Below are 14,156 nucleotides of genomic sequence, written 5' to 3' on the forward strand. Positions count from 1 at the left end.
AGATCCATCCATTTACCTAAGAATTTCCAAGGGGTCAGTTCTAATCTGACAGAGGAAGTAGAACTGAGACCCGGAAGCTCTGGTGTTGGGAGCCAGGGTGTGGCCCAGGAGAGACCCTAGCACACGAAGGACATCGGGGGCCAGGTCTGATCTCTAAGGCCTTAGCTAGAGGCCTTCCCCCAGAACCCTTCCCCAGATCTTGGCTAACTTACTGCTCGCTGAAGAGAAATTGTCTACCAGGCCTCTGGATCGAGCGGAAGAGTGTTCCGTGACCTAGAAAGGAATCCCGCGTGTCTGGCTTCAGATCTGATGCGGCCTGAAGTGAAAGGCGTTGACACGAAATAAGGGGTCAGGGTGGGAAGCAGGTCAAGCAGGAGACGTTGGAAGGAGACAAACTGAGGGAACGCTCGCATCCTGGATGTCTGTGCTTTGCAGATGTTCGGGAAGATCGCCATGGTGGACGGGACACAAATAAACCGGAACAACAACTTCCAGACTTTCCCACAAGCTGTGCTGCTGCTCTTCAGGTAGGAGAGCCCCCTGGCTTCGCTGGGTTCTCCTCCAGGCAGTCCAGGCAGTGCTGGTCCCACGTATGCCCTGTACGAGAGGGGTCCCTGCCTGGCGTAATGTCCTGCTGCTGTCACCGTTATGAAAACCTTGATTTGTCACTGAATCCTTCCTGAGTGGAATGCTGCCTCTTCATACCAGTGAGGCAGAGGTCAAAGGTCAAGGGTCCCTTAGAGAGTGATGAGACCTCAGTGGCCCTTGACATTGATTTATGACACTCATGTTAGCCATGGTTCTGATCGTGGGTAAAAGTCACCGGCACTCCAAGAAAGGTTTTCTCTATAGCTCCGCTCTACTTTAGCCCTGCATTTAAAAAAGTTGGGGTGGGGGTGGGGGGAGAGACAGAGGGGGAAACAGCAAAGAGGGGACACTGTGACCAAGCTTATGGAGGGGGGTCCTACCTCAGGAGCAGCCCAGTTCTGTTCATCCCAGTGGCCATTCCCGAGAACCCAACAAGCATGAACAGGCCAACAGTGTCTCTCCTCGTTTCAGGTGTGCCACAGGAGAAGCCTGGCAAGAGATCCTGCTGGCCTGCAGCTACGGGAAGCTGTGTGACCCAGAGTCTGACTACGCACCCGGGGAGGAGTATACATGTGGCACCAACTTCGCCTACTACTACTTCATCAGCTTCTATATGCTCTGCGCCTTCCTGGTGAGAAGTCTGCAGGCGCTAGCTGGGGCAGGACTTGTAGGATGCGGTAGGATGGAGACATCTTAGAGGCACCAGAAACTCTTGTTAGACTGTCCCTTGTTGGGATCTTTTGGGGTGTCTTTGTTTTGTGAGCTCCTTTCTCTTACTCCAAATGGACCACGAGACATTTTCACTGTGCGTATGATGTTCTTACTGTATATATTATGCATGTTACATATGTAGTTTGCAGTCAGGGGGACTGTGGTTCTTAAGAAGCAGCGGCTTCAAGTAGAGATATTTAACCCTAACTATTCCTCAGCATAGGAAGATGCTATGTCACAAGACAACCGAGACTCTAAAATGAGTCTCCCAAGAGAACCTGGCTAGGGTCAGAAATAGCATCAAATCCCTTGGAGGTGGCAGGGCTGTCCATAGGAAGGCATCCACCGGGCCCCCCAGGCTGGCATTCCCTTTTATTTCCTATATTCACCCAAAACCTTTAAATGTCTCTTGCCAGGCACAGGGCCAGGTGCAAGGGGTAGAAACATGAATGAGACCTAGGCAGAACTCTGATGGAGTGAGTTCATGTGTGAGCAAGCGTCAAAGGACCCCAGTGTCGACAGGAAAAGTGCGAGGGGCATCAGCCAGGCCCGGAAGAGGCAAGAGTAGCTCTCAGAGGCCAGAATGGCTCCCAAAGGGATGCCCTAGTTCAGTTTTAGCAAATGGTCACCCGTACCACTGCACATGCTGGGCAAGAACAGAGCCAGGGCTCTGCCTTACCTGTGTGCGGAGTGTGGAGTGTGCTGGAGGACTGGATTGAGGAAGGAGCCCCCGGCCCAGTCTGTCCCTGTTCCACATCCCCACCCTGACACCACCTGCCTGTGCTGTAGCAACCCATGTCCTTTTACAGATCATCAACCTCTTTGTGGCTGTCATCATGGACAACTTTGACTACCTCACAAGGGACTGGTCCATTCTGGGCCCTCACCACCTGGATGAGTTCAAGGCCATCTGGGCTGAGTATGACCCGGAAGCTAAGTGAGTCTTTGTGCGGTGCCTACCAAACTGCCCACCCTTCCATCCTAGTGATCCCTCTGGAGTCTCTCTGTTCTCCCTTAATCTACCCAAGGTGTCTGGCCTGGGGAAACAGCATGTCTCAGAGGTGGAGGGGACCCCTCAAAAGAGTCACTCCCTAATTTTCTGAGGAAGGGGTCACCCAGCTCCTAGTTATCCACTTAGTACCCAGGAGTGAGGACTGAGATCTCAGTACGTCACAGGCACACAAGGGCCTGGCAGCTCATTGTCGACTCTATTTCCAAGCTATCTGGAAGACTGATTACAATGCAGAGTCCCAGGCCACACTCAGACTGTCTGAGTGAGAGTCCCCACTGCTCTTAGCCTGATCCTCGGGCCATCTGCTTGCACCTCAAAGCATGGGGGAGCTTTGAGAAGAAGCTTTGCTAGAAGAGGTAGTAAGATCACATTTACTGACTGCTTCCCAGTACCATGTATGTTGGCTCATCTGATTCTTCGAACAACCTATGGTGCAGATCCTCTAGTCATTCCAGTCTCACAATGTGCAAGCTGAGGGGTAGAGGGATTAAGTTGTTCTGGATTACACAGTGAGAGGGCATCCAAACTTAAGGCAAGTCTGTCCAAAGTTTTTGGCAACTGCTCTTTAAAATGCTTCCAACAGGGACAGTAAAAACCACCCTCAACTGCAGGGCGCAGAGGGCTGGAGAGCTGACTCCGAGGTTAAGAGCACTTGCTGCCCTTCTGGAGGACCCAGGTTCAATTCTCATCTCCCACATGGTAGCTAACAACTGCCTATAACTCCAGTTCTAGGGGACCTGACACCCTCTTCTGGACTCTGGGGTATTCTATACACGTGGTGCACAGACATATATGCAGGAAAAACAATCTAGACATAAAATAAAAGAACAAAAACCTCCTGGGGCTGGAGAGATGGCTTAGGAATTAAGAGCACTTCTCACTTGCAGAATGACCCATTTGGTTTCCACTATCCGGGTCCAATGACTCACACTGTAACACCAGCTCCAAGGGATCTATCACCCTCTTCTGACTTCTGTGGGTACCTTCCCACACAGTAATCACTCACGCAGACAGACAGACAGACAGACAGACACACACACACACACACACACATAATTTTTTAAAATCTACTTGTTTCTACCACTACCACACACTTCTAACTTGTTTAGAAGCGGGGATGTGGCTCAGTGATAGAATACTTGTTATGTGAGAGACCCTGGGCTCAATTCCAAGTATCAAATGTGTGTGTGTGTGTGTGTGTGTGTGTGCGCGCGCGCACGCACGTGCACTTGCATGCATGCAGGTATCAGTCTGTCTCACTCAGCGCTTAGTTTATAGGCAATGTGGGGTCTACAAATGCCACAGCCGTCAATCTCACAATCCATGTGCAGCAAGAAGGAAATCTTATTCAATGCGACTCAGCAGCCAGTGCTGGTTCTAACTTAAGAGTCTGACACTGGGCAGTTATTTTAGGCATATTTAAGTAAAGTACAATTTTAGAAAAAGAAGTTTCCTGGTGTAATATAATCCCATGTGCACAGTAAGACATAATTACATCAGAATTCTTCTCAAAGGACATGTCCCTTGATCTCTGAAAGTAGTTTCTATAGACAGACTGCATGTATTGTCTTTTAAGGGCCTACAGGGAAGACCTGGAGTGGTCATAGGCAGGTATTAACTACCTCTGGTGTGGCTTGTAGGAGTTTGGGGGTTCACCCTGGCCATACAAATAGTGCAAAGGTCATCTAGACTATTGACACGCTCCGGTCCCAGTGTGGGAGCTTGGGGGAGCAGGTATGGCCTGGCTTTAGAGAAAACACAGGGGTTACCCAGGCTACCAGGCACCTCCAGTCCCAGCTTTCTGGGCAGAAAATAGGTTACACATCTTTTTTGTTGAAAAGCCCGCCTTGTGTATTTAACATTCCTGCGTTTCTTGGGCTTATCTGTGAACACAAGAACCTTTGTGCTCCCAAGAAGAAGGCATGCCATTCACATTCATAGCCAGGCGTGACGATGAGGCTGTCCGTAAAACCCTATAAAGGAGGGTTCTGAGGATAACACTCCCCTATGGCCAGTGCCTTGGAATGGTCCTGGTTGCTGTGTTTTGTGCCTACCCCTGAGGTCACGGTTGTACTGCCATAGTGTCCCCAGCTCTGGGGGACTCTCATCTGTGTACACACTACAACCCAAGGGTCCCTCCCACACACACCTTCCAGTTTGACCAAAACTTTAGGAATATTTTAAAATGAAATCTAGATCCCCTGCATAGTCTTCTTTTGGAGTATGGGGGACACTGTGAGAAGGGTTGAGGGTGGAAGGGGCAGGGATGAAGATGAGCAAAGCAGATTGTATGGAATTTACAAAGAACGAATAGTACAGATTTAAGGTGATATAGATTTAAAGGCTTCTAGGCCTTTTAAACAAGGTTAGAGACTAGGAGATGTTCCTGGCCCCCTGGCTCCCTTCCCTCCTCCTCTACTCTCTGAGTATGGTGCTCTGAGCAACACTCCTGGATGTACTTGTCTCCGTGTCCTCCCTCAGGGGCAGGATCAAGCACCTGGATGTGGTGACCCTGCTGAGAAGAATCCAGCCCCCTCTGGGCTTTGGGAAGTTCTGTCCGCACAGGGTGGCGTGTAAGGTAACATCTCCCAGGATAACCTCTGACTTACCTGCCTGAGACACCCTGCCAATGATCCAGAGGGGTGGTCATGACCAGGGGGGTCTCCCTGAACCTCAGAGATGCTTCCAAAACCCCTCCTGCCTCTGCTCCAACTTCAGACCCAGCCTGAAACCCCTGTTTTCTGGTTATCTCTCTTTGTCATACTCTCTTCATATGTGGCTCTCCCCGCTTGCTACTCCCTGATCCCCCTCACTCTGTGCTGCATCTATGCATCACGGACACTGTCCCTGCTCTTCAGGAGACAGGTCTTAGTCGTCTCGCCCTCATCCCTCAGGTGACCACCAGTGATGGTTAAGATCCACATCCACACACAGTCCACCTGCTTAGCTGTCGGGCTAAGCAGCTGGGGCTCGGGGAAGGATGATGGGCAGGTGCTGTGGGGCTGGGTGACTAGAGAGAGCCTGATAGGAGGAGGTGCTCTACAACAGCGGTTTCCCAGGTCACTATGTCAGTCATCTGGTCACTACTGTAACAGAGACCTGAGACAAATCACTTAAAGAGAGGAAAAAGATTATTTGAATTCTCAACTTGGGAGTTCTAATCCATAGATCAAGCAAACTCATTGCATTTAGGCCTTTGGTTATGGGTGATGGGTGTAATACATCATGGTAGGGGCTGTGGTGGAGCAAAACCACTGGTTTCACGGCCCAGACTTAAGGAGAGAAGAAGGGCTGCCCCTCAGATCCTCCAAACTTCCTCTAGGTCCACCCCTTACAGTAGCTACCACCTCCCAGCAGCACCACTCTACGGTCCAAACCTTTAACACATGGGCCTTGGCAGACATTCCAGATCCTAACTACAGAAGGCTCCAAGTCCCTCCCTGCTGACCTCAAGTCTCACGGACACATCCCTCTCTGCCCACACCAGAGTCCTCATAGCCACCCCCCTCCTATTCCACACCAGGTAAGGGTGACTTGATGAGCTGAGCTTCTTCCCAGTGCATCAGCAAGCCCTACATCTCCCCATACAGAGGCTGGTGGGCATGAACATGCCCCTGAACAGCGATGGCACCGTCACCTTCAATGCCACACTCTTTGCCCTGGTGCGCACAGCCCTCAAGATCAAGACAGAAGGTGAGGGGACTTCTCATGGGTGTCCCCTTTCTCTGGGAGGGTGGATTCTTGCACAGATTCCCAGAAATGTGAACAAAAGCAGAAGAAACCTAGGTCATGGTCACTAACTATCACACAGCTCAGGTCTCGCAGGGAGGCTGAGGCTGCTCCACATGGAAAGGTCATAAGATTATGTCTTCTCATATTCGTCAGCTGTGTCAGCGCAGAGACATGACAGTGCTCACTCAGGGCTGGGGTTCTCCCTGAGTAGCTCTAGGTAGGATGGAAGTAGGAGTCAGTACTGGGAAGGTGTGAGACCCACACTTGACTCCACTAAACCTATTGGCCCCCAAATCAGGAATATACACATAGGGGGAGAAGTGGGATTGAGGTCGAGGTGCTGTTCCTGAGTCTTCTGTCAGGGTTTCAGAGGCTTCAGGACCATACTCCTACCTGGGCCAATGATGTGTGAGGCAGCCGTGAGCAGGGTACTTGAGATGACAAGAAGGAAGCCAGGATTCAGGAAGGAGCAACTTAGAGAAGCAAGAGGATTGCTTGGGAACCATTGGACAGACTAGAGTAGGTAGGGACTTAAAATTTTTACAGAGAGAAAGGGAGACAACAGCCTGCAGTCTGACCCTTGCAAGACATGGGAAGTAAGTACAGGATCCAGGATCCAAATGATGGGCTGCCCATGCCCTCATCCCATTGCCAGTGTACAGTACAGCAGCTACTACAAAAGAACACCGAGCCAGGGTGTGCTGAAGGAATGGCTGCTCTCTCAGGCGTTGTCAAGTTCAGTCGCTTTAGGGCCGCTCTTACCTTTCATACCCCCAACCCTCACCCCAGGCAACTTTGAACAAGCCAATGAGGAGCTGAGAGCCATCATCAAGAAGATCTGGAAGAGAACCAGCATGAAGCTCCTGGACCAAGTCATCCCTCCAATAGGAGGTGGGTACTCCTATGAGAGGGCAGAGTCTAGGACACACACATAAACATCGAGAAGCTTCCTCAAGAATTCCATTAAAGGCCAGGCAGCGATGGCGCACACCTTTAATCCCAGCACTTGGGAGGCCTCTGAGTATGAGGCCAGCTTGGTCTACAGAGTGAGTTCCAGGACAGCCAGGGCTACACAGAGAAACCCTGTTTCAAAAAACCAAGAAAAAAAAAAAAAAAGAATCTGACATCTAGAGACCATTAACACCATGGGCAGATGCTGGGAGCATCTAACAGAGACACACTAACTCAGGGTGAAGGGTGCCCACTCACTACCTCAGCAGGATGGGTTGAGTGCCGAGCCTTGCTGACCCCAGATCCCTCATCTGAGTCCAGTGTGAGTCTCCTACTGGCCTTCATTGCCTCCCTTTTGGCTGTCTACAGATGATGAGGTGACAGTGGGGAAGTTCTATGCCACATTCCTCATCCAGGAGCACTTCCGGAAGTTCATGAAGCGCCAGGAGGAATATTATGGGTATCGACCCAAAAAGGACACAGTACAGATACAGGTAAGTCCAACCTAGGTGGGTTCCAAGGGACATCCCTGCTGACCCAAGCCCCTCTCTTGGTCCCTCACCAACAGTCAGGGATGGAAGCAAGGAGAAGGGAGCTCAGGTGAATGGAATGAGAAGATAATTCAGGTTGGTCCATGACTGAGGGTGTTTGACCTCGGGAGAAGGTCTGGGAGCTCCTCATCTCTGAGTGACTGGATGGAAAAAAATTGATTTCTTTGATAAGGAGACCACTGCTCCAAAGAAAGCAGAACCCACCCCACCCAGATCTGCTCCCAGTCTTCTCCACTGCATAAGGGAAGCATGTTTAAACCTTTCTCTCATGAGGCTTTGGTTTCTGACTCTTCTTCTTCTTCTTCTTCTTCTTCTTCTTCTTCTTCTTCTTCTTCTTCTTCTTCTTCTTCTTCTTCTTCTTCTTCTTCTCCTTCTCCTTCTCCTTCTCCTTCTCCTTCTCCTTCTCCTTCTCCTTTTCCTTCTCCTCCTTCTCCTCCTCCTCCTCCTTCTCCTCCTCCTCTTCCTTCTTTTGTTCATTGTAATGCACATGATTTAAAAATTCAAAAGCAGACATGTAGGGCTGGAGAGATGGCTCATGGGTTAAGAGCACCTGTTGCTCCAACAGAGGACCTCAGTTCAGTTCCCTGTACCCACAGGGCAGCTAACAACCATCTGTAACTCCAGTTCCATGAGATCTGATGCCCTCTTCTGGCCTCTGTAGGCACTGCACACACATGGTGCCCATGACAGGCAGGCAAAGCACCCATACATAGAAAGTTAAAAAAATTAAATCTTTAAAAACAACACACACACACACACACACACACACACATGCATTTGCACTGCATGTTCAATAATGTATTTGAATTGCCTTTGTGGTTTTGAAAAAAACTTTATCTTTTACACAATTGCAAATTTTGATATGAGCCATTTAAGAAGAGCTCACATGACACCCCATCAGCTCAGAATACTTTAGTGTGAATTTCCAGAAAACTTGGCCTTGCCCTACATAATTCTCCTACCTAGCCACAATACAACCACTGAAACTAGGAAGTTAGTGTTGATACATAGCTACCCTCCACTCCTCACCTCAACGATGTCCCTTACAGAAGAAAATCCAGCTCAGGATCATATGCCTCGCACGCACAGCGTCTTGCCTTGGTGTCTTGCTTTCTGGAATCAATCACTTAGCAGTCTTTACTTAACATGACCGTGACTCTTTTGAGGACACAGGCAGGGGTACCGCTCAGTCTGGGTTGGTATGATGTTTCCTCACATGAGGCAGAAAATGTACATTTTAGATAAGAATGTCACAGACATGATCCTGTGTCCTCTTTGAAAATTATCAGGTGACATTCATTTTGATTTGATTTATTTCTTGTGATATAAAGTTTCATTGGCTAAAAACCACATATCAATAAAAAGATTTCTCCACTGAGAGGCTTGGGTGTCAGGCATACAGTGTCTATACCTACACAATTATAGAAAAGCCCTTAGAAACTTTTCAGAATGCAGATTATCTTCCCCAGACCTGAACAGGACCGTGGGGCCGTAGTGCCATGTGATATCGGTCCAGGGTGGAGAACAGGTTTCAGGAGAGCTACAGGTTCGGGATTCAAAACAAGTGGGGCCAGGGAAAGCATTTCTGGTCTCAACTCCTGGAATGCAAGCTCACCCCAATACTTTATCACCCTTAGGCTGGATTACGGACCATCGAGGAAGAGGCAGCTCCTGAGATCCACCGCGCCATCTCTGGAGACCTGACAGCAGAGGAGGAACTAGAGAGGGCCATGGTAGAGGCTGCCATGGAGGAGGGGATATTTCGGGTGAGTGAGGGCCATGGCCACTTCTAAGGGACCAGGCACAGCAGGTAGTAAGAGAGAGAAAGGCTAGAGGCCAGGCTGCACAGGAGACGGGTTTGGGAGCTGAAGTTACTACCTACACCTTGCCATCCATATCTTTCGGGACTCAGAATCTATGGCCCCAAAGTATTAAATATGATACAGCCTTTCCTCCATTCCCCACATCTAATTTCATTGCCCAAGGATAATTTCATTTTCATTCAGGCTAGCCTTGATTTTTAGTTCTATGGAGAGTTGTAAGCTAGGGATCTTGATGATTCTTCATGGACACCCCATTAAACTCTAGTGGACTTTGTGAAATGGTAGCCCAAATAGATGATATGCAATGTCCCATATCACTTGATTAGAGGGGAGCTAGAACGCAGTTTGGCAGACTCCCAATTTAGTATACCATGTTTCCATGTGTGTGTTGCCTGTATGGTTCCTGTCTGTTCATCAAAGTTAGACCTTGTTGACAGTGGACTCTGTATTCAAGTATCATCTTTCAGTTCATCTCTTCTGGCCTTATAGGTTGCTTGTTCCTAACACTATCATCCCAGGTTGTCAGCCAACCACCCAACCCCAAGGAACTCCATATCCTTATACCCAGTCATTGCCTCCTCACTCTACCCCTTGCCTCTAGAGGACAGGAGGCCTGTTTGGTCAAGTGGACAACTTCCTGGAAAGGACCAACTCTCTGCCTCCTGTCATGGCCAACCAAAGACCCCTCCAATTTGCTGAAATAGAGATGGAGGAGCTGGAGTCACCCGTCTTCTTGGAGGACTTCCCTCAGAACCCAGGCACCCACCCTCTTGCTCGTGCCAATACCAACAACGCCAATGCCAATGTTGCCTATAGCAACAGCAGCCATAGAAACAGCCCTGTGTTTTCCAGGTAACAGTGGTAACTGATGGCCATGGGCATATGAATTCTGAGACATGCTTGAGAAGGGAAGAAGCATCCTGAAATTTGTATAACATCCCTTGTTTGCTATGTGCCCTTGGGGACCACTCTACACCCCTCACATAAGAGGCAAACCTGGTCTGAAGAGGTGTCTTTGGCCAGTAGGGGGCAGCCTCTTGTCAACATCGGCCACAAATCCGAGCCAGCCTTTCTGCGATGTCTCAGTAGGGAGGCACTGAAATGTATTGGTTACATAATACAGTTTTAAAAAGGGTCTCCAGCAGCAGCAGACACTATAGGGAACTGTGAATGATAAGGTCAGTTGTTGGCTTTGGGTAGTTCTGTCTTAGGTTTCCATTGCTGTGAAGAGACATCACAACCAAGGCTACTCTTACAAGGACAACATTTAATTGGGGCTGGCTTACAAGTTCAGAGGTCCAGTCCATTATCAGTATAGCAGGAAGCATGGCAGCGTCCGGGCAGTCATGGCGCTGGAGGAGGAGATGAGGGTTCTACATCTGGTACCAAAGGCAAACTGGAGAAGACTGCTGTCTTCCAGGCAGCTAGGAGGAGGGTCTCAAAGCCTACCCCCATAGTCTTCCTCCAAGGCCACACCTACTCCAACAAGGCCACTCCCCGGGGTTAAGCCTATTCAAACCTCCACATTCCCATCACACCAATCCCAGGCTGTGATTTAAGTGGCATAAAATGCTATCGTTCAAGCAGCAGAGCCACTCAGCCATCATCACGAGGGGGGAGGAGTTGGGGGGATTGTTCCCAGTGGGACTTCTGCTCTGGACAGGCCAGCTGAGCAGTGGTCTCATTGGGAAGGCAGGACAGAAGCCAGCTGAGCAGCCCTTCCCTAGTCAGTACTGCCAACACCTCACTCCAGTCCAAAGAGGCCTCTCGAATGCAGCCCAGATTGCTTGAAGGGTACCCATGTCTTTGGGTCACCACGGTGCTAAGTAGTATGGAAATACAGAAGCATCAGACCCGAGTTCTGCCATTGGTGGGTGTGTCATGTGGTCCAATGGTGACCAATTAGGACCCATTGGGTGTACTGAGAATACAGAAGTGTTACTAAGGACGGCGGACTGGAAAGGCCCAGAACTAGTCGCGGTTTCGGTTGCACATGAGCAATATCTGGAGCTTTCAGAACTGCCCGTGTCTAGAGTGGTTCCCAGCCAATGGTCTTCACAGCCTCCCAGGTGAGCCCCCACTGTCACCAGGATGGAGAGCTAGGGTCCTAAGAGTGCTGAGACCATGTGGAATGTGAGGAGCGAAGCGTGGGTAGGGAAGTAGTGAGCCAGAGTAGAGGCAGCCGTGAGTTTGGCTTGCTCCCCCAGAGTCAAGCTCTGGCAGAACCACCCCTGGCGTGAAGGCTCCTGCACTCTGACTGGATGTTCGCTGGTACCTCTGTGAGATGGGTTTAGCCTGCTCTGCTTCCGTTTCAGCATCTGCTATGAAAAGGAGTTCCCAGAAGAGGCGGGCATGCCTGCTACCAGAGAAGGACCCTTCACTCAGCCCTGCAGGGTCTCAGGTCAGTCTGTGACTAAGAAGCTGAGCCTTCTTCTCCCATCAGGTTTGGGGGTGCTCCCTCTTTCCTTAGAGCTTTGGAAGCTTCCTTAGAACCTTTATGATGGGATGGGTCCTGGGAGGTGGAACACTATTCACCAGGCTGAGGGAGGCTCTGGATGGGAAGCTAAGTGGAATGGGTGATGGGTGGGGAAAGCTTGTTCACTCTAATGGGCTTTGTGCAGGCCTATAGCCCCCTTCTGTGTAGCCTAGTCTGGAGTTTCCCTTCACTAGGCTCCTGGAAGGACAACCCCTGTACAATTGAGCCCTAGGTTGTGGAGTCCTCGGCAGGTGGTCATGCAGTCTCCCTGTGGGTCTGGGATCACTGTGTGACAGTAGCATCCCCAAGATTCCTGGGGTTCAGTCACAGTGAGAGTACTTCCTTGCTTGCCAACACACTTTAACATGCATGCACATGGCCCTACGGGAGAAGAGCTTGCTGACAAGTCTATCCCTCAGCCTCTCCCAAACCGTAAGGACGAAGTGCTAGGCAGGGAGAGCTGAGGCAGTTCTGTCTGGCCTGGAGTTGCTTAGGTTCCCTGTGTCTACCTTCTAAACGACCTCTTGTAGCTAGCCAAGCCCGGCCCTGAAGACTCGGCCCATTAGGGGTCAACAGCCCCCTGACCTTGCATTACTTTGCCCACAGGACCTCACAGCAGATCCCATGTGGACAAACTGAAAAGACAGATGACCCAGAGAAGAATGCCTGAAGGCCAGGTGCCTCCTTTCCCATGCCAGGTAACAGAGGCAAAGGCCTAGGAGGAAATGCCATATAGACGGTGCCTGGCCTGGCAGGGGGAGCGGCGGGCTCCAGTGTATCTGTTGGTTCTAGCATATCTGTTTTTGGGGTGTCTTTGCTTTTCTATGTTTGAGACAGCTCTCCCAGACAGAGCATCCTCTGCAGGAAGAGGGAAAGGGCCCCACATCATGGTCTTTGGAAACACCCAAGAGCAGGAACTTTGAGGAGGATGTTCCCAGGGATTCGGCTCCCAGGTGCACAGCTCCAGCCACTGCCATGCTAATCCAGGAGGTGAGGTGGGGCTGGAACAGGACAGCAGGCCACACTGAAGGGTGGCCTTGTAATAGTCCGTCATGGGGAGAGAGTAGGGGGAGAGAATGGTGGGGGTTGTGCCGAGGTGGGGATCCCAGAAGGCAGTTTGCCTGGAAGACCCAGACAACATCCTCTTCCCTTTGCAGGCTCTGGTTCGAGGAGGACTAGACTCCTTAGCAGCAGATGCTAACTTCGTCATGGCAACAGGCCAGGCCCTGGCAGATGCCTGCCAGATGGAACCAGAGGAAGTCGAAGTGGCAGCTACAGAGCTACTGAAGCGAGAATCCCCAGAGGGTGGGGCCATGTCCTGGGAGCCTTGAGCCTTAGGTCCTCCCTGGGCAGCCTGAACCAACATTGGGGCTCCCAAAGGACTTTTATTGCTCCCAGATGTGAGGCCTATACAGAATGACACAAGCTTAGAACAGCCATGACCAAAAGCCAGAAAGCCCTGGAGTGGAGAAGGGTTAGCCCAGCCCAGCAGCCTCCCCTCCCCCTTCAGTAGCCAGCTTCGTGGACTGAGTAGCAATGCTCAGAAACCACCTCCACCAGGCAGGAGGTGGTCCTGGGTGGGCAGGACCGGCCCTCCTCCTCAGCAAGAAGCAGGATTTGGCAGGGCTTGTGTGGCCATTCACAAAGGCCTGATCGGTGCCAGGGTCTGTCTGTCATAAGGCCACTCCAACCAGCTGGACATTAAAGTCTCTAGGCCTGGCTTTGGCACCTGGCTTCTGCTTGTCTATTTTACTTTATCATTTTTTAGAACATTTGGGACTCCCTCTATCCCCTTCTCAGAGAACCAGGGCCTTGCAGGAGAGTACCAGGCCATCTTCACTCTCCCTCTGATGGCATTGGAAGAAAGGCCACACCCTGGTTACACCAAGGCCAACCTGTGTTGACGTTGTGACCCTTTGACTTTGGCCAGAGTTCACTGCCGATGCCAACACCAGCCTCAGTGGCGGTAGTTTATGACTAAGTGTTCCCATGGCTCCTCTTCCATACCATACCTAACAGTGACTAACAGCTGCTGCCTCCAACCAAGATACTTGAGAGCACCCCTTGTAGTCACAGAGCACTTCCACACAAAAGCCACTCGCTTCTCACCACAGTCACATTCAAGATGAGGAGACAGGGGTGCGGGGAGATGACAAGACATACCTGTAACGTACAGCTAATGCGAGGCAAAGCTGGGTCTGCCTTGTCCTGCTCTTTCCCCCTGCCCATTCCTCCATTTAAGGCGTGGGCCCAGTGCCTGCTCCATGGCCGTTGCTGTGGTAACAAGGCTGCCCTGCTGTGCAGCCTCCTAG

General features: G+C 50.7%; 1 protein-coding gene across 1 annotated transcript in view; it reads left to right on the forward strand.

Annotated features, from left to right (window-relative positions):
• The window catches only part of Cacna1s (calcium voltage-gated channel subunit alpha1 S), a 67,935-nt gene extending 54,358 nt beyond the window's left edge, over nucleotides 1-13,577 (forward strand). Inside the window, exons 30-42 of the mRNA XM_031340522.1 lie at nucleotides 436-527; nucleotides 1,060-1,219; nucleotides 2,109-2,236; nucleotides 4,793-4,889; nucleotides 5,902-6,004; nucleotides 6,833-6,934; nucleotides 7,364-7,488; nucleotides 9,183-9,311; nucleotides 9,970-10,220; nucleotides 11,684-11,769; nucleotides 12,451-12,542; nucleotides 12,682-12,834; nucleotides 13,002-13,577. Of these exons, the coding sequence (XP_031196382.1) occupies nucleotides 436-527; nucleotides 1,060-1,219; nucleotides 2,109-2,236; nucleotides 4,793-4,889; nucleotides 5,902-6,004; nucleotides 6,833-6,934; nucleotides 7,364-7,488; nucleotides 9,183-9,311; nucleotides 9,970-10,220; nucleotides 11,684-11,769; nucleotides 12,451-12,542; nucleotides 12,682-12,834; nucleotides 13,002-13,175 (1,692 nt within the window). The 3' untranslated portion in view covers nucleotides 13,176-13,577. The remainder of the gene's footprint in view (nucleotides 1-435; nucleotides 528-1,059; nucleotides 1,220-2,108; nucleotides 2,237-4,792; nucleotides 4,890-5,901; nucleotides 6,005-6,832; nucleotides 6,935-7,363; nucleotides 7,489-9,182; nucleotides 9,312-9,969; nucleotides 10,221-11,683; nucleotides 11,770-12,450; nucleotides 12,543-12,681; nucleotides 12,835-13,001) is intronic.
• The last annotated feature ends 579 nt before the right edge of the window (nucleotides 13,578-14,156 follow it).

The sequence above is a fragment of the Mastomys coucha genome, unplaced genomic scaffold (genome assembly GCF_008632895.1).
Source record: "Mastomys coucha isolate ucsf_1 unplaced genomic scaffold, UCSF_Mcou_1 pScaffold1, whole genome shotgun sequence".
In the NCBI taxonomy this organism is placed as follows: domain Eukaryota; kingdom Metazoa; phylum Chordata; class Mammalia; order Rodentia; family Muridae; genus Mastomys; species Mastomys coucha.